The 18963-nt window shown below is 34.7% G+C and overlaps 2 protein-coding genes across 5 annotated transcripts in view; both read right to left on the bottom strand.

The window, feature by feature from the left end:
* Positions 1 to 5850: 5850 nt before the first annotated feature.
* On the bottom strand, positions 5851 to 12043 carry LOC107874564 (DEAD-box ATP-dependent RNA helicase 41). 4 transcript variants are annotated; one of them, XR_007044604.1, is made up of 5 exons: positions 11870 to 12014; positions 11691 to 11763; positions 7824 to 9583; positions 7569 to 7744; positions 5851 to 7447 (listed from the first exon to the last, which is right to left on the bottom strand). XR_007044604.1 is itself a non-coding variant. In XM_047396545.1 (3 exons), exons 2-3 carry the CDS (start codon positions 11731 to 11733, stop codon positions 8043 to 8045), a joined length of 1584 nt encoding a protein of 527 aa, XP_047252501.1. In that variant the 5' UTR covers positions 11734 to 11763; positions 11870 to 12043; the 3' UTR covers positions 5851 to 8042. The 4 variants fall into 4 exon arrangements, 1 of the variants encoding a protein (XP_047252501.1); XR_007044605.1 differs by having other exon boundaries at positions 7828 to 9583; XR_007044603.1 differs by having other exon boundaries at positions 7569 to 9583.
* A 1832-nt stretch (positions 12044 to 13875) lies between these two features.
* Positions 13876 to 18963, bottom strand: part of LOC107874553 (probable plastid-lipid-associated protein 12, chloroplastic) — a 10077-nt gene continuing 4989 nt past the window's right edge. The window contains exons 2-11 of the mRNA XM_016721321.2: positions 17343 to 17396; positions 17076 to 17150; positions 16498 to 16617; positions 16123 to 16314; positions 15597 to 15680; positions 15414 to 15506; positions 15061 to 15114; positions 14878 to 14957; positions 14257 to 14364; positions 13876 to 14156 (exon numbers count right to left, since the gene is read on the bottom strand). Of these exons, the coding sequence (XP_016576807.1) occupies positions 14069 to 14156; positions 14257 to 14364; positions 14878 to 14957; positions 15061 to 15114; positions 15414 to 15506; positions 15597 to 15680; positions 16123 to 16314; positions 16498 to 16617; positions 17076 to 17150; positions 17343 to 17396 (948 nt within the window). The 3' untranslated portion in view covers positions 13876 to 14068. The remainder of the gene's footprint in view (positions 14157 to 14256; positions 14365 to 14877; positions 14958 to 15060; positions 15115 to 15413; positions 15507 to 15596; positions 15681 to 16122; positions 16315 to 16497; positions 16618 to 17075; positions 17151 to 17342; positions 17397 to 18963) is intronic.

Raw genomic sequence — 18963 nt, 5'->3', positions numbered from 1 at the left:
GATGTAGGTTTGTCAAATATGGAAGAGTTTTATATTTTTCTTTTAGGAAAAGTAAAATTATTTATGATTACTTTTATTTCCTTACAAAGAAAAAGTAAAACTTAATTTTGGTAAGAAAATCAGACCCTAACAAATTTTCCTTTTTTGGCTTGATTTTTTGTAAAATATTCTTGATCCTCCTTGTGCATTATTTTTGTTCTTCCTATATATTCTTCATATATCACTGTTGTTTGACATATTTAAAAATAGAGTTTTTGGGGTTAAAAAATATATTAGCCCTTTTCGGGTTAAAAATATTAAAGCCCTTTTGCAGGGTTAAAAGTGAGCTTTATTTTTAAATATGTGAAAGCAGGATTGTTGAAAATACGATTGATAATTATCTCCACATGTAGCTTTTGGACATATATCTTCATTATCATCAAATTGGTTGCAGCTTGATTTTCAAACTACTTTGAATCTATTTAATCTCGTCTCGTCACACCATTGGACCATTGAATCGTAAGCTTTGATACCACTTGTTGGGTTCGAAATCGAGGGCGTTATGCAGAATCTAGTAGTTGCAAGTTATGAGACGATAAATAAGATGACAACAAAAACAATATTAAAAACATAATTTTATTATATGATTTGGCCAATTGGCCTACATATAAAACTTAATATTAAAAAGCATAAAACTAATTGAGAGAAGAAAAACTATACTCTTTAAAGATTATATTGTGGAGGCTTGTTTTCTATTTATACCAAGAGAAGGGGGTTTCTATTTATACCAAAATCTTTACTCCAAGAAAGAGATTTGTCAAATATGAAAGAATTTTATATTTTTCTTTTAGGAAAAGTAAAAGTATTTATGGTTACTTTTATTTTCTTTACAAAGAAAAAATAAAACTTAATTTTGATAAGAAAATCAGATCAAAAAACTTAACAATTTTCCCAGCCAATTTGTAGAACAAATGACCCTCAACAGTTACACAGGGCTGCTTCAAGAGTTGGTTCCGACGATAACTGCTTATATTCCACTACTGCAAAAGACGCTATGGAGGATGATGCACTTGTACACTTCCATAGCATACAAGCGGTTTAAGCTGGGAACCAATGGTTATGTGGCCTAAGAAGAAACGGAAGTTCACTCTAAGAGGTATTTTATACACATTGTTTTATCATAATATATTGTGTTAATAACTTTAATAGTATTATCATGTTATAGCGTTAAGGGATCGTTTGGTAGAGAGATAGGATAACTTTTATCTGATGGATTGAAATACGATATCAAGTTAATTTATAAATAAATATAGCATTAACTTAAATAATTATAAATCTAATCCAATACAATACTTTTGTAAATGTTTCTTCAATTGGTGAAAGCTTATAAAGTTATTGAAGATTTAATTAGGGGTAAAAAGGTAAAATAGATTTCTTTGTGAGGATTTAAAAATTAGGTATTCTTTCTTATTATTCTTTCCATATAAAAGAACATTACAAAAATTTGAATAACTCTTAATTTTTTATTTGATTGGACAGTAGATCTTGTATGGTGTCACTATCGCCTTTTTTTTATAATTCAACACATAAAAGCCCATATAATTAATCAAATTACCAAAATTATTGAGAATTTGTAAAGTCATTAAACCTTCATTTAAGGATACAATTAAAAAAAAAATCATGTAAGGACTACCAAAGTTGGAGACATCCCTTATATAGTAGTAAAGTATAAAGTAAGTTTTCTTTTTTCTAAAAAAATAGTTAGACAATAGAGATTATAAGAAAATACTAAATAATAGTTTCTGAGAGAAAATGTTTTATTTCACCCTTGAACTATACCCAAGACAGATGAGACACACCTCAACTTAAAGGGGGTCCTATTACCCCTAAACTAATTAAAAATGTAATTTTAACATCCTTAGTGCCTACGTGGCACATACTTGGCACGACATACTGAAGGGTCCATGTAGGCACACGTGTGTGCCACGTATGTGCCACGTAGGCACTAAGGATGTCAAAATTATGCTTTTAATTAATAGGACCCCGTTAAGTTGAGGTGTATCTCAGCCATTTTGGGTATAGTTCAAGAGTGAAATAGGGTATTTTCTCTAGTTTCTCATTTCATTACATATGCACTCAGTTTTGCCAGATTGCAGATTACTCCTTTTAGCATAAACATGACTTTTAATTTGAGAAGTCTCTGAACATTTTTCCTGATCTGATGAATAGCCGTATTATTTACTATAATATGATGAATTTTCTGAGGAACAAGCATTCAAGTCAAAGCAGCAAGGTAGAAGATACCTCAGAATAAAGTCAACTTCTCAGAATTAACTTTTTTGTTATTGATAACAGGATTGCTATGTCCACCCTCCTCATACTCATCATGTGGATTATGTTGGCTATGTTGTACTAATTTATGCATAAAATAAATAATTAAATATACAGATCTACTATTAATTTTATAATAATGGCCTGATCAACTTGAAAAGACCGTTCTAAAAGATGAACAAACAGTCATTATAGTAAAGTAGTAAGTATTCCCCGAATTACTTTTAGAAATTCGTATTGTTTTTTAGGAATAGTCCTGTTGCACTTGACTTGAGTCTCATACCAGGTAGAAAAGGAAAGACGTCAAACAACTTACTATGATATCATTTGGACACAACCCAATGACAAAAATGGCCATAGCTTCAAGCATTCTTTCTTTTGTTTAGCTATTTTTTGAAAAGTGGACAGAAGGTAAGGCTAGCAACCCATGCCAGTTATAGAGAGTTCTCTTTGATTGTTGGATTGGAGTTTGATTCATTTAGGGACAAAATATAGGACTTTGGGTGCTTTATATATTTCGGTGCACATTTCCTTGAGAATTCCTCATCTTTGTAAAGCTAAATTCTTGAAATAATAACATGTCCAGTGTAACTCCACAAGTAGGATTGAAAAAGGTAGAATGTAGGCAGATTTACCCTCACTATATACTCATTTTTATACTTTTCATGTTTCTTGTTTTCAGTATTTGTAAAGACTGGACATAATTGCTCATTAGCTTCGTTTTTCAAACAATCGATTTCTGGCTATAGGATCCTATACATTGAACACTAAATATAAATTGTATTATATTATTATAGCAGTAGTCCCTCACTATCTAATTGAATGTGTCCATCTCTAAGCTTCATATCGAAAATAAGGGTACAAGAAAAATGCGTAAAAGACAACTTTTAACTCATGTACTGACTAAGAAATGCTAGCAAATTATGAGTTTGTGTTTTAAAATTCCACATTGCTTATGTTTACTATCTGACTGATCCTCCATGCTCTTCTTTTTTCATTACAGGTTTACACTTTGAGTATTTCTGTTTGCCAGCTGCTGATAATGCCAAATACAAAGAAAACGAAATATTTTTCCATTATGTAAATAGTATGGCATATAGATATGCAATGTAAATAATAAAATTGTAAATGAACGTTTGCCAATCATAAAATATCTGTATCTATATCTATAATTTATAATATATTAAAAGTATAAAGATCCTTAGAAAAGTGATTTGAACTTTTTGCCCTTCATTAGAAATCTCTGCAATAGATAAAATTATTTTTTCACTTATTTCCTACAATTATTATATCATTATTATATTTATAATATTATTTAAAATTAAAAAGTCCGAAAATATATGATAAGTAAAAAATATGTGGAGACTTATTATTGACAGTTTCTTTTTTCTTCTTATGTACTTGAGAAAGAATTCCTAAATATAACATAAAGAGGAAAAAAGGAAAATATGATGATTTTCGTCAAAATTAGAATAATAAATTTAACAACCACCTTTTTCTTATAAATTAAAACAAGGAAATTAATCAAGAGGACGAGAATTTTGTTTCTTCAAAATTTGATAGTATTGGGCCTCTATTCTATTTTTGACATAATAAAAAGAAATATTATTTTTATATGATATTATTGTTCGGACGTGCAAGACGTGTGCTATATTTGGGAGTCTTTATTATTTTTATATTATATTATTGTTAGGAAATTTTTGTTAGTGCATGCCGGATGAGTTTTAAAGGGTTGTCTAATAATCACAAAAGGTCACCGTTAATTTTATAGTTCTAATATTTTAATTATTCTAACATTTCAATTATTATATTGTTTTATTATAGTTTCTATTCTATTTAAGTCTATATTGTAGATGGATGTTCGGTCACATCTTTGAAGAATTTTTTGTATAAAGGTTAATTTAAAAAATCTCGATTATTGTGTAATACAGGTGGTAGATGAATGCTCAGTTGGACTTTGAGGAACTTTTTTACAAAGGTTAGAGTTTAATCGTCTCATTCTAATATTTCGAGTATCGTATTGTTTTGCTGTAGTTTACAGGTGGTAGATGAATGTTCGATCGGTCTTTGAGGAGCTTTTGTGTAAAGGTTAGGTTTAATCATATTGTTTTGTTGTAATTTCTGATCTATTACTATAGTGCTATTTTTGTTATCATTCGTTATGTGATAGTTCACATTGTAGTAAATGATCAAAATTCCGATAATTCAAGCATGCCTTAGCTTGATGCATAAATTTGTTTATCTTTAATTTTTAAAGTCAATTGCTATTTCTATATATATATATATATAATTGATTGATAACTTGACATAAAACACACGTGCAACGCACGTACACTTGACTAGTATAAATGCATTACACTGACAAAAATGTTTCAACGCTGGGCCTGTGCTAGCACGGGCCATCACTATCTAGTATTAATATAAAGTTTGAATTGTTTAATTTAAAATTCTATATTATTTCTAGTGACAATTTGACAACTTTTTCTTTATTTATTTCTTTTTTCTTTTGAATAGTTTTTTAAATATATTTCAAAATCTTCATTATTATTTCAAGTGAAGTTAAAATCATAAAATTTACTATTAAAATTTTCAAGGCCTCAAAATTCTAGAGGCCTAAAGCAAACACTTTACTAGTCTTACCCTTGAGCCAGCCCTGGTTCTTTTCAAACGATCTTGTGATCGATACTAGTTGCATCACCATGAATGATGTTGCTTATTTTGCGTTTCAGGATCATAAAACCCAAATTCATAATTTTTTATGGTGTCAGTGTGTAGTAGTTCATACATTTGTTGGAGTTCAACCAACGGAATTCGATTTGCCTAAAAGTTGGTTAGGTTCATCACAAACAACCTAGTGATCGATACTCATTGTATCACCATGAAAAACGTCGTTTATTTTTTCTTTTCTGAGTCATGAAACTGAATTCATGATTTTGGGTACTTTTGGTGTGTGTTAGTACACAAATTTTTCAGAGTTTAGTAGATGGACTCCATGTGCCTGCAAGTTGGTTGAACTATCACAATCAACGTTGTGATCAATACTCTTAACTTCACCACGAACGACATCACTTATTTTATAGTTTAATGTCATGAAATTTGAATTCATGATTTTACATATTTTTGGTGTGTGTTAATGTACAAATTTTTCAAAATTCAGCTGATGAAACCTGATTTGCTTGAGAGTTGGTAGAACGATCACAAACGACCTTATAATCGATACCAATTATTTTACCATGATTTACGTCGGTTATTTTTGCATTTTGGGGTCATGAAACGCGAATTCATGAACTTCGAGGCTATCAGCTTGTGTTAGTACACGAACTTTTTAAGAGTTCAATGGACATACTCTGATATTGCTTGAAAGTTGGCAAGTCCATCACACATGTCGCTAATTTAATAATCCAATCAAAGCACCTAAACTCCTATGTAGACCACAAGGGAATCCATTCCCAAGCAACCAACATTTCCAAACGAGAAATCAACGCAAGCTAATCCAAACTTACACACTCACAAGAGTATAATTGTTCATTAGCATCAAAGTTGATCTAAAAATGAAAGAGAAACTCATATTTATATTTATAGCATAGGACTACATGTTACATTATGGGCCCAAAAGTGACCCATTTCAGCAAATTGGGGCACATGCCCACGCAGGTCAGCAACCTACTCACACAATGATGGCAAGCTTTAGCAAGAGGAGTAAGGGAATGCAATGGGCATTGCAGAACACGGCATGCATGTATTGGCTTGGTGTATACACCGGGTGCATGTAGGTTTTAACCGTGTACCACATGTGACAAAAGAGGAATGCAAGGGTGTTCCAAGATAAGAGGCACAAGGTTGATCATACAGGAAGATAGTTTTCGATGTAGCAGGACACCTAGGCTTGTTAGGAGGCAGATGATGGTTGTTTTGGCCCAAGTTTTGTAATGAGCTGTACATATCTTTACTGGTAATAGAATTCAGTTGTTACCAAAAGAAATAACCTATACATGAAGGGAATGTAGCTGCAAGTATTTTGGTCATGGTCATTTTTCTGTATTAGAACATTGCCACACTGTTCATGAACTAAAAGCACCTTAGCAATGTTTTCCACATTTATACAGTACTATGGTTCAATTTAGAAAGGGAAAAGAACAATAATTACAAATGCATGGTGTTTCAGAGCATAAATCTTTGTTCCCTATAACAAAGTTACTGAAACCACCAGAATATCATTCTTAGGAATCGAGGACTCTACGCCTTATAAATGCATAACTCAATTTTCCCTGGTTGACATAAATTATGCGGCGGATAAATGAGCAAATTTATCGATTCTGTTGATGATCGGAAGAGTCCTTCGAATCGATCCTATATAAAGGGAAGCATCAAAGAACATGTCTCACCATTTATAACTCTGACAGATCCTTCAAGAGAAAATGACTCAACAAATCCCTTAACAACTCAGTTGTACAAGGTTTGCGATTTGACTAAAAGCATTATACCTCTGGTATACATTACTGCTACTCGCGGCTTATAGGGTATTGACATCTTGCAAAACATTAAAGATCTTAAGTTTCAAGCCAGATGCCAGATCTTATCCTTTTCGTCCACAAAACATAAGTAGCAAATGAACTAATGTTCAAAACTTGATGATAACAAACCCTTCAATGAAAGTAATGGATCTTTTACCAAAATTATTTGGAAGAAATGGATGAAGATCTGGCACCTGGCTTAAGATTTAATATCTCACGCTTTGCAAGATATCAAGCTCATTTAGCCGCAAGTTGCAGAAATTTATCCATGAGCTTTATGAGGTCTATTTAAGTCCCAAATCCAGTACAACCGGGATGTAATACAATTTGTTGAAGCTTTCACTCATTCTCTCTGAAGGATCTTTCACAGTTATTTAATGGTGAGGCATTTTCTTTTGATGCTGCTTCTTATAAAGGATCAAGACAAAAAGTCTTTTCATAGCATCAAGTATAGGTAACTTTGTTCATTTATCAGGGATTTACAGTCTGCTGATTAACCCGCACAATTAAGCACCTCTGGCAGTCTTGTCTTATCAGGATTCTTTTAATCCAAAAACAGCAAAGGAGTCTCTACCCTGTGATGCAAAACTGTGCAAAGTCGTGGATAGAACGGGATATACTGACTGAGGAAAAGAAGTCGAGAAAAAATTAGCAAATAGTATTTATATCACAAAAACCGTTATGACATCTATGCTAGACAAGCAAACTTACAATGAGCAGTTAATGACTAAGGTGAATGCTTACCAGTCCAACCGCAAATACAGCCAAGCATCGCCCATTCTTTATATGCCTTTAGACTTTTAAGACTGATAAAAGCAACTCAAGGATGAGTAGCAACTGCAGCATTCCCTCAATATCGCGAGCCATGGGTGCTACAGTTTTGAGAAGCGAACCCAGAGCTGGTTTTCAGTTCAGCAGATCTTTTCAAATGAGAAGAATCTCCTTTTAGCACAAGAAGAATCATCACGTGTAAGATAATGCAAACACTACACTGTATACCTACATACTGCGTGTCTCTGACAGAATCCAGCTGCCTGAGAGAACTTGTGAACATCAAAGGAGGTCTGATTTCTAAGCAATAAAGTTTGACCGCCAGGTCCAAGAAGCAGTTGGGAGTAATGGTAGATCATTTGCAGTAGAGGAGAGTTTTAGAGAATATATATCTTAATTCTTAGCACGGAGCTTTATGTTAAGGAAGAGGAAGGGAGACCAACATCTTCAGAAACCATGTTTTCGTTTTTTCTGACCTCTTCCAGCAGAGAAAGAGCCAACAGAATACCGTGAATTTGCAAGCTCTCGGGGAATTGCAGCACCAGATGATTTGAGAGCTTCAACCAACTCGGGAAACAATTTCTTATCCTCTTCATTCACAAAGACGATTGATGTACCTTCCTCCCCCATTCTAGATGCCCTTCCAACCTGGTGCACATACTCCTTGATGGAATTTGGCATATCAAACACAATTACCTGTTTCACAGTCAACAGATCGATTCCTCGACCCAACACCCCTGTGGCCACTATAACTGGTATTTCTCCAACTAGAAATGACCTTATAGTTTCTCTCCTATCCTTCATGGATTTCTCACCATGAATTGATGATGCTTTTAGCCCAGTACTTACTGTTATTGCTTCAGAAAGGAGATCTGCCCCGAGTCTAGAACCCACAAATACAATAACTGGTGGCTTGTAATGCTGCTTGCTCATCAAAATATCGAAAAGCTTTTGCTTCTTCCTCTTCGAGTCTACCCAAATAGCTAACTGCTTGACAGCCTGATTAGGTTTATTTGGCTTCCCAACAGAGATGGCAGTAACCTTTTTGGCCATTGAGCTTGCCATCCTCTCTACTTCTTTAGGAATTGTTGCGGAATACATTAACACTTGAGGTTGAGACAGAGCTGTAAAAATCTGCATCACCTGTTCACGGAAACCTCTTTGGAGCATGCAATCAACTTCATCAAGAACAAGAATTGAAATAGTATCCAGTTCAATCTCGTGTTTTGTTAGAAGGTCAATAAGCCTTCCAGGAGTTCCCACAATTAAAGATACTCCCTTCTGGATGCGGTGGAGCTGTCCTGCCATGGCATCACCACCAACCACCAATGCAGTTTTGAATGGCAAACCCTTCCCAAGCACCTTAGCTTGATCCTCTACCTGTATGCAGAGTTCTCTAGTAGGTGTGAGAACCATAGCTAATGGTTGTTGCTGGCTTTGGAAATGCTCTTCATTGAATTTTGCACATTGAGAAACTATAGGAATTAGAAAAGAACCAGTTTTACCAGAACCAGTCTCCGCTGAAACAAGCAAGCTTTGCCGTGCTAAAGCAGCAGGGATTGCTTGCATTTGAACAGGAGTTGGCATTTCATAACCAGCAACTTCAATATTCTCGAGAAGCTTCCGAGGCAGCTTGCAAGAAGCAAATGACAAGATAGGAGGTGGGGTAGTGTCTCCCTTCACAACAATATCAAGTTTCCTTCTCAGAAGTTCAGTCTGATCAGTTGTTAGTGAACTCACTTCAGATTTATCATTATCCCTAACATAATAGCACTCATCAGTTGCTGGTAACTTCACCGGACATGGACGAACAGTTGGTTGCCGTGATTTTGCAAGCCGCGACAACAATATACCTTTGCATTCCAAGCTGCAAATATCATCATCAGTCTCATCGAAAATGTACTCACCATAGCGGCCACATATGACACATCGTGGCTCCCCCGGCAGCGCCTCTCTTTGGTCCCAACACCTTTCCTTCACATCTTCCTCTGAAGCAGACATCAAAGGAGCAATCCCATAAGCACTTAAACATTGAGTTTCTAACATCTTGATAAGAATAAAAAGGGTAAACGAAGCATGAAATCTAAATTGACTTTGATGGTTAACTTTTTACTATGTTTTCTGAGTGATATTTGACCTCAACATTTCAAAATTTAGAAAGTGATTATTTGCACTAGAAGTAAAATAGCAAAAATGATCAGATTTGGTTCCTCAAAGCTTAACTTTTGGTACTAGTACCAAATTTGACTATCAACATGTAGGAGAGAGCGCTAGAATGATAAATTGCTGTGAAGGAACAGAGAGATACATCTATTCACCTGGCAACATATGGCAATGAACATAGAATTATGGATAAACACAGAAGAAGACAAAAATATTAGTTAGAACAACTACCAACAACTAACCAACAGAGAAAGGGAATAAGATATTGTTTAATGTTTTATATTTGTCAGCGAAAAAGAAAAAGTCTAAAAATCTTAATAAGCCACCGTTAACACCAAAATTTAAATATGGTCCTGTACTAGAAGAGCTTGATTACAAACAAAGGTATGGCAAACGGGCTTAGGTAGCTGACTAATAGGCCATCACAAAGTTTGTCCACGCCCACAACATGCAAGAAGGGAAACCAGGGGTAACACTCGATCCAGCCCACGAAGCCCAATTGGAGCAAAACAAGTTCGGATCCCACCTTGATAAACTTGAAATTACTCCGGGGGAACGAGAGTTACTGCCTTTTACCAAGTGTAAAGTAGGCTGTGATAGTTCAGGATCGGTCAGCAGCTGCTTCTCACAAGATATGGGAATGAAAATACATTGATTAAATGTGAATCAAAATGATAAGCCAACAAAAAAAGGATATGAGTTGAGGCCTATTTTAGCCGAACCAAGGACCAGCCTAGCAGAAGACTATTGCAGTTGATATGAAGGCTAGTTCAAGCGAACCAAGGACTAACTGAGCAAGAAACTTATTTAGCGAGACAGAGGAGCAGTCCAGGTAACCAAGGATCAATTAGCCGAATCAGAGACCAAATCCATGAATCCATATCAGCTATCAACGAGAGAAGCATTTTGGATCTTGAGCCGGGGGTCTATCGGAAACAACCTCTCTACTTCTTCGGAGGTAGAGGTATGGACTGCGTACATCTTACCCTCCCCAGACCCCACTTTGTGGGAATACATTGGGTTTGTTGTTGTTGTTGTTGTTGTATGATGACAGGTGATGCTTAAATAATAAGAGTGAGCCACATAAGCATGAATATAACCACAACTAGAACAGGCTAAGTCTAAAGTGTTATAGTACATAAGTTAATTATTATAGAAAAGTTGCCATATCTAACCGAAGTCCAGAAGAACTCTTTCAACCAAAAGATCAAATAAGAAGTAACTATACAAATTAAAGGACAACAAACAGATTATTCAACCGACGTAGTCCACATAAAGCAAACTGCCGACTATCCTCACGACCTACGGCCACAATCCAACAATGGAGAAACTTAAAGAACAACGATACAATACATTCTGGAACAATATAAACCATTCAAAAAGAGTGCAAGGCTCACTTCAACTGAGACCTCATAATTCTCAACCCACTTCATCGACTATTAGGTCTCTCTCTCTCTCACACACACACACACATATTTGTTTCTTTATTTATTATTTAATACTAATTCTATTTTATCCTCTAACCTACATAGTAGCTCTACTTCGTATACCCTACTCTTCCTATAGGTTTATTCTTCAAATTATTGATGCTGTCACTATGTAATGACGAAAAATCATACAATCTATTCAAACGTTGTATTCATTAAAACAATACGGTACGATACAATACATTATGAAACAATATAAACCATTCAAAAAGAGCGCAAGCCTCAGTTCAACCTCAGACTTCATAAGTCTCAACCCACTTCATCCACTATTACGTCACACTTTTGTGTGCATAATACCCAAACTATTTAACTAATTCAGCAAACAAACACACACAGAGAGAAACACACACTTGAACTATTTAACTAATTCAGCAAACACACACACACGCAAAAATTCATAAAAGTGAAACTAAAAAAAAAATCTTGATATTGTTAAGGGAATTACCTGGGGATTTACTATCATTTTCTGCAGCTACAAAACTTTCCATTGTACAAAATCCTCAAGATATCAATGTGCCCTATAAAATTAGAGAAAATTATTAAACAACTCAATTAAAAAATGAAATTAAAAAATTAACATTTATGCATAGATTGAAAAAAAAAAAAAGCGAAAAAAAAACGTACTTCTTCAAAGCGTGGTGGATTTTTTGCAATTTTATTTTATCAATTTTTTGATATTTTTGGTGTGTGTATAATAGTGTTATCCGGTTGTCGGATCTTTGATTGGGCCTTTTCGGGTCGAAAGTGGAGCTAAAGTTTGGGAATTATCGATTGTACCCCTTTGTTCTCGATAAACATAAATGAAGACCCTGAACTTTAATATCAGTATAAATAAGTACTTTGGATTAGGGTTGTGCACACATCGAATCAATTCAACTATTCAGATCGATTAGAAAAAATTTGGATGACTTGATCTAAATTATACAATTTGAATCAATTTACGGATATAATTTTAGAATATTTTAATTTTTTAAATCGATCCGAAAATCAAAATTTTACATACACATACACATACACATATATGGATTTAGTATTTATTAATTACTAAACCAGAATTGTACCGGTTACAACTTCAAGAGTTCAGACCCAAATCCTAATCTCACAAATAAAGAGTCATGACTCACAATTACAAATTTTAGTTCCACGTTAAACTTGCAATGTAATGTTATTTTAAGTTATGTATGGCCTAATTTTAAGATTATTTATGGCCTAATTTTAAGATTTGTTGTTTCTATTATATTTGCTTTAAAATTGAAATGAAAATAGTTGCTTGTTGAAATTTCAAATTCGAACAAATTGTTTCATAAAATCAAATTGAGATAATAAAAAATGAATTGAATTGAACCTAGAATGAATCGAGTTAAAATAAGGATTTTAATAAATTAAAATTTAAAATTTCAATTGGATAATGACTAAATTCGATCGAAATCAATTTGTGCAGAGGCCTACTTTGGATTAATTTCAAGTAAATGAGCTCTACTACAACTATTGATAATAGGAATATTTAAGGGACTAATTTGAAATTACTTGGTATATAAAGGACCGTTAGGGGCCGTTTGGTGTGACGTATAAGGGATAAATAGTCCGCGATAAAATGAAGGACTATTTTATCCCATGTTTGGTGTAAGGTATTAGTTAGTATTGGAACTATTTATCGCACCATTTATACCATAGTGATGGAATAAGTTATCTCATATACATGATGGGATAACTAATCCCGAAATTAATTATCTCAGAATAACTCTTTTCCCACCAAACGACCCCTTAGCTTTTTGTCATAGGGTTTTTTAATAAAAGCTATTGTTATACCGTGAATAAATTACATATAGATTCGCCTCTTTATATATGTCTTGATGAACAAGTTATTTCATTTTATATTTTCTTTTGTTGTATTGTTGTTATTTCATTTTTATAATAATTTTGGTTGTATTGTTGTTTCACACTCTATAAATTAGTTCTTTATGAAAAATAATTAGTTGCATCTTTATGTATATTTGATGATTCAATCATACTAATCGATTCTATCGCGCACACATCACAACAATAATACATATCCAGTATGATCCCACTCTTTTTATATATTTTGATGAACAAATTATTTCATTTTTATGATTTTTTTGGTTGTATTGTTGTTTCACACTCTATAAGTGAGTTCGTTACGAAAAATAATTAGTTGCATCTTCACATATATTGATGATTCAATCGTACTAATCGATTCTATCACACACACATCACAACAATAATACATAATCTAGTATGATCCCACATGATGGAGTTTAAAAAGAGTTGGATATACGCAGACTTTAATCCTATATGCATGGGGTAGAAAGGTTGTTTCCGATAAATCCTCGACTAAGACGTTTCAAAAAAAATTAGAGAAGCTCTTTTCAAATGCTTTCATTCCGATAAATCCTTGACTAAGTCGTTTCAAAAAAAATTACAGAAGCTCTTTTCAAATGCTTTCATTTTGTTTGCTTTTAAGTTTTTTGTTGGTTATACTGTTATCTGTCCTGAGTCAGGGTCTATCGGAAACGACCTCTCTACTTCATCTGAGGTAGTGGTATGGACTGCGTACACTTTACCCTTCCCCGATCCCACCTTATGAGAATACACCGAATATGTTGTTGTTGTAGATGTCAAAATGCAGCACTAACTGGCCTGCAAGTTTTGATTGTATAACTGCACTATATGTAACTTGAGTAAGGTGCTTTGTCAAGTTGAATATAAAGTTACATTTGACAAAGATTTGAATATGGAAGTATATAACTTTGGAAGTTTTAACATAGCAAATTGGCCTTAATGTAACTATGTAAATCTTGATGATCACTTCTTGTTGGATCCGTCTACGCGTACATGGACAAAGAGAATTTTGTTGTAGCCGCGTGAAATTCTGATCTTGTCATCGGTATATCTGCATTATACAAAGTAATAGGACTCACTTAGCATAACGATTGATGACAAAGTTGTAGTTGGAAAGACAGCGTTATGTCTGCAATAGATCGATATCTTACAGTATTTCCATGGTGAACTTGCTTTCCATTTCAACTGGAATTCCATATATTCCAGCCAGGATAGCGCCATCGTCCATTATGACATCGTATGTGTTACTGCCGGATTTCCTGTATTAGAAAACGAATGATGAGAATGATAAGCAAAGTCATAGAAAATGAATATACAAACTTTAATGTTTCAACATCAAAGTCATGTGATCGTTGCCTGCAAAAGACGATCTAATGATATGCTTTGGCGATGTTACATACCATATAAAAAGCCTCCTCGATGATCGCAATCGCTCAGGTCAATGAGGACTCACTCACTCACTATACCTTAGTATATCTCTAGCTTCAAATCTAATAGTAAACGTAGTTAGCGGAGGTCAGTATGTCTAGCTTTTCCTGGTGTAAAATATTTACTTTTTCATCCACTCTCTCTCATTAGGTAATTACCGAGGTGAAAGCAACTCGCAGAGATTCACTTGTTTTGTTTTCTGAAAGGCACAGATCGCCTCAATGAAGTACTCAAAAAATCTTAATTAACGATGAAAAGTGCATCGATAGCTGAATATGAAGAACACAGTTCCTACGATATTTCAAAAGGATTGCTTTAATTGCTTTAGCTGGAATGGTACTTACTCATATTTGCCAGTCATGGAGAACCTAATACCGAACAGTATGCCGACCAGGAACTTCAACTGTCCGTTTGGTTTGACAATCTAGAAAGAACAACACAAATTCGGAATGTAAAGAATAGTAAGCGATCAAAGATATCAAAGTCGATAGAGAAAATAAAGCAGCGGAATGAAGAGGCTTATGAACCTGCATGCCCATCAGACCGTTGCCGGCATTCTCTATCCAACTGTCTGTTTCAACCTATCAAACAGACAGCCAGATTTTAGCAGTAATAATACGTAGCAAGTATGTATGATACAAGGAATTTTCGTGCACAACTAAATCGGGCACTAAGAATGAATGATCAATTCGGAAAAGGAGCTTTATTTAGTGGATTTCTTAATACATATGCAAGATTGGTCAAAATCTGTTGAGTTCTCATGAATCTATAAGTTACGCGCTAGATTTGCCACTAGTTCAGACACAGTCGCATGACACAATTATGTTTCTGAGAAGTAACATCTTATCTTATAATACTAAAAAACAATTTGGACAGATACCTGTGAACTCCATATCATTTGCCACTCTCCCTTGAGGAGTTCCAGTTCAGAATTCGCTACATTTTTGTTTAAGGAAATAAACTCTTCAATTGCCTGGTAATTTCACATCAAGCAAATTATTAGCGACAGAACCTACACGTTATATAACAGGATTTTCACAAAAAAAATGAGTGGAATTTGTACCTCTTCTACCCTTGTACCCGTTGAAATGGACGAAAGCAACTTTTGCCTTGGCTCAGTTTCCCTTTGCAGCACAAATGTAGTTCCCTGCACTATAGCAGTATAACTTGTGGCCCTTAAACGTTTAGCTGATTACCCATTAAACAGAAGCTTTGAGATACAGTTTACTAGTTTTATGCTATGAGTTTACTAGTTTTATGCTATGTTTCTCCGGCCCACCAAAAATGTTGCCACACCCCTGTGTGCTAAGTTGCTTGGACTTTTCAAAAATGTTGTCGCACCCGTGTCAGATCCTCCAAAAATGCACTACTTTTGAAGGATCCTACATGCGCCCGATGACATTTTTGAAGAGTCCGAGCAACATAGCCTGTGGGATCCTCCAAAAATGCTTAACTTTTGGAGGATCAGGCACACACCTGGTGGTACTTATAAAGAGCCAAACAACATAGGTTTCGTGTGTGGTGTATAACATATAACAGTGAGGAAAGGCAAAAAAGGACACAATAACAAGCTAATTACGTTCGCCTACCTTGTTTCCTCTTGAAATACGGAGATTCCCAGATGGAGACAAATATGTAGTGTCTAACCAGCCCTTAGCTTCATCTCCTAGAAGTCTAAATGGTACAGGGTACGGAACCTTAAACGGTAGAAATTTGAATGAAAATGCTGCTCTATCAAATTGGAAAAGAATTCGTTTTCCATCTTTGATTGTTGCAAGTGCCTGAGGAACATAAGACGAGCATTCCGTAAGATATCAAAGAGCCAAATTACCGTTTCGTACCCTACGGACATATAAAACAACTCCTACTACTACGCCTCAGTCCAAAAAATTTGGGGTCGGGTAGATGAATATCCACTTCCGAAAACTTTAGAATAGTCAGCAAACAGGATAAAAGATACCTACCTCTACTTTCAGCTCACCTATTGCCTCGGAAAACTTTACAATGTTGGATACACGTGGGTCGTTCGTTCTAAGGAACACTTCTTGAAATACGCTGAATGAGTCAACCCCAACAAATGTTCTCTGCAAAGTGGTTCTTAACATTAGTCTCACATTGAGGAAGTGATAAGTTAGCGAACCTCACGTTTTCATGACTACCTTTTGGCCCCGAGGAAGAGAAGATGTTCGCTGATATTATGATAAATGCTCAAGGTTAACGAATTAAAATTTCTTTCTTTCTACTGGGACACTTTCAGAGAACCATTGAGATAAACTGAAAGGTTTCTCACAGTTAACCGATGACACGTGTCAACAATTTCGAAGAAAAAGAGATATATCGAAATCTATATCCTTTCACAAATCATCAAGTTAGTGATTTATGATTGGCCGAAAGGTCAGAATCCACAATACATTATCGACTTTTAGTATGTCTACAAAATCAATATTAATCATCATTTCTTCATTTCAGCTCTCTAACCAATCTACGCACCAGAAAATGTTGACGGCTGAAAGCACAGTAAGCAAAAAATATAGCATCTAACCTGAATAGGAGATGCTGATCCAGGCCTAGTCGTGAACATCAGCTGCCACCGACCCTCGATCAAACTCGAGCTCGTCTATAGATTTGATCCATGTGAGTATAACACAGACAAAATTGTAAAGTTGCAAACTTTCAAACCCCTTTTGTTAATATCATTGCAACATCATAACTTTCCGTCCTTAGTAACTTTTTCTCTTATGTAATCGACACTAAGAAATAGGTAGAAGGGGAATGTAATGAAAGCAAAAGCACTTAAGACAGTACTCACGGGTTCAGAAACGCCTTCTGATCCTTCAAGAACTTTAACAGCACGTTCAACCTCCTGCATAACCATACGTTTACTTTAGATTACCCAATACTAATTAGTAATTTATGTATTCTTTGATTCTAAAAAACGATCTATCACCATATTATACAGAGCCAGACCTAACGTTATCCTTGATTTGCCTCTAATATTATACGATGCACAAGATGACCCCTAAAAGATGTCAATCTCAAAACGAAATTCAGAATTCACTACAACAGTTCCAAACAAGTTGGGTCGGTTTAAGCTCAACTTGTGCTACACCTCACTATAACAGTAAATATAACAACCAACAACTACGGTGCAATCCCAAACAAGTTAGAGTCGGCGATATGATTCTTCACTTCTCCATTTAAGCTCAACTCATGTTAAGCCTCACTATAACAATAAATATAATAACTACTATTACGCCTTAGTCTCAAACATGTTAGGGTTGGGCATATGAAAGCTCCGGCTTCATTTATGCTCAACTCAATCATTATCATACCAAATAAAATAAAAGTGAAAAACAAATTATATATAAAAAGTAGTAATAACAATCGTATAAGTTCTCTAACAAGCTAAGTCTAAAACTTATTTCCAACTAGTAAATATCACCTATAACTACAATAACATATCCCGTGTAGTCCCACAGAATGGGGTCTGGGGAGGGTAGGATGTATGCAAACCTCAAGGAAAACAAACCAAAGTAATCCAGAAAAAGAAGTAACTGAAGTGAAAACATAACAAAGCAAAATACTAGGATCGTGGAAGTATAAGACAATAAATAATATAACAAAAAAATGGAAGGACAAGAAACTACAAGAGCAATACTACGACTAACCTACTACCGGCGGATAGCAAGACAAAGCACTACTACCTACTGATTAACCTATTACCCTAATCCGTGCCCTCCACAACACCAACCATAACAGAGCAAAACAACAACAAATATCAGAAAGAATAAGTAATTGGGGATAAAAGTGTGAACTAACTTGAAGTTGTTGAAGAGAAGCAGCACGACCACGACCTTGAATACCCATCAATTAGCACATTTTCATCTTCCCTAAATGAACTAACTTTACTTTCTTTTTGGTCAGCGACAGAACACAAAACCAAAAAACTCTTCTTGTTTTGCTTTTTTAGACCAAAATATTGCTTGCATGGCCATTTTCTAGACATATTTATTGCATTTTGAGGCCTAAATCTAATACCCAAATTCCCATTCCATTATTGTTGCCATTGGTGTTTGTGGAAACTTTTTTTTTTTTTTGGAGGAAAGGAACAACAAATAGTAACAGAACAACAACTACAACAAAACAAAACAAAAATCGAGGTACAAGGAACAACGGATAGTAACAGAACAGAAACCACAACAACACAAAACAATCATTTAGATACAAGGAACAACAGATAGTAACAGAACAAAAACTACAACATAACAAAACGACAATCGAGGTACAATGAACAACGGATAGTAACAGAACAGAAACTACAACAACAAAAAACAATCATCTAGATACAAGGAACAACAAATAGTAACAGAACAAAAACTATAACATAACAAAACGACAATCGAGGTACAAGGAACAACGGATAGTAACAG

This window comes from Capsicum annuum, chromosome 1 (genome assembly GCF_002878395.1).
Source record: "Capsicum annuum cultivar UCD-10X-F1 chromosome 1, UCD10Xv1.1, whole genome shotgun sequence".
In the NCBI taxonomy this organism is placed as follows: domain Eukaryota; kingdom Viridiplantae; phylum Streptophyta; class Magnoliopsida; order Solanales; family Solanaceae; genus Capsicum; species Capsicum annuum.
The sequence above is the reverse complement of the archived record's forward strand: the minus strand, read 5'-3'. Positions and strand labels throughout refer to the sequence as shown.

Excerpts from the sequence above, each read along its gene's own strand:
- LOC107874564 (XM_047396545.1), bottom strand. The coding sequence starts at position 11,733 with ATGGAAAGTTTTGTAGCTGCAGAAAATGATAGTAAATCCCCAG. Across the intron at positions 9,584-11,690 it reads AAATGATAGTAAATCCCCAG|AGGAAGATGTGAAGGAAAGG; the intron begins GTAATTCCCTTA and ends TGTCTGCTTCAG.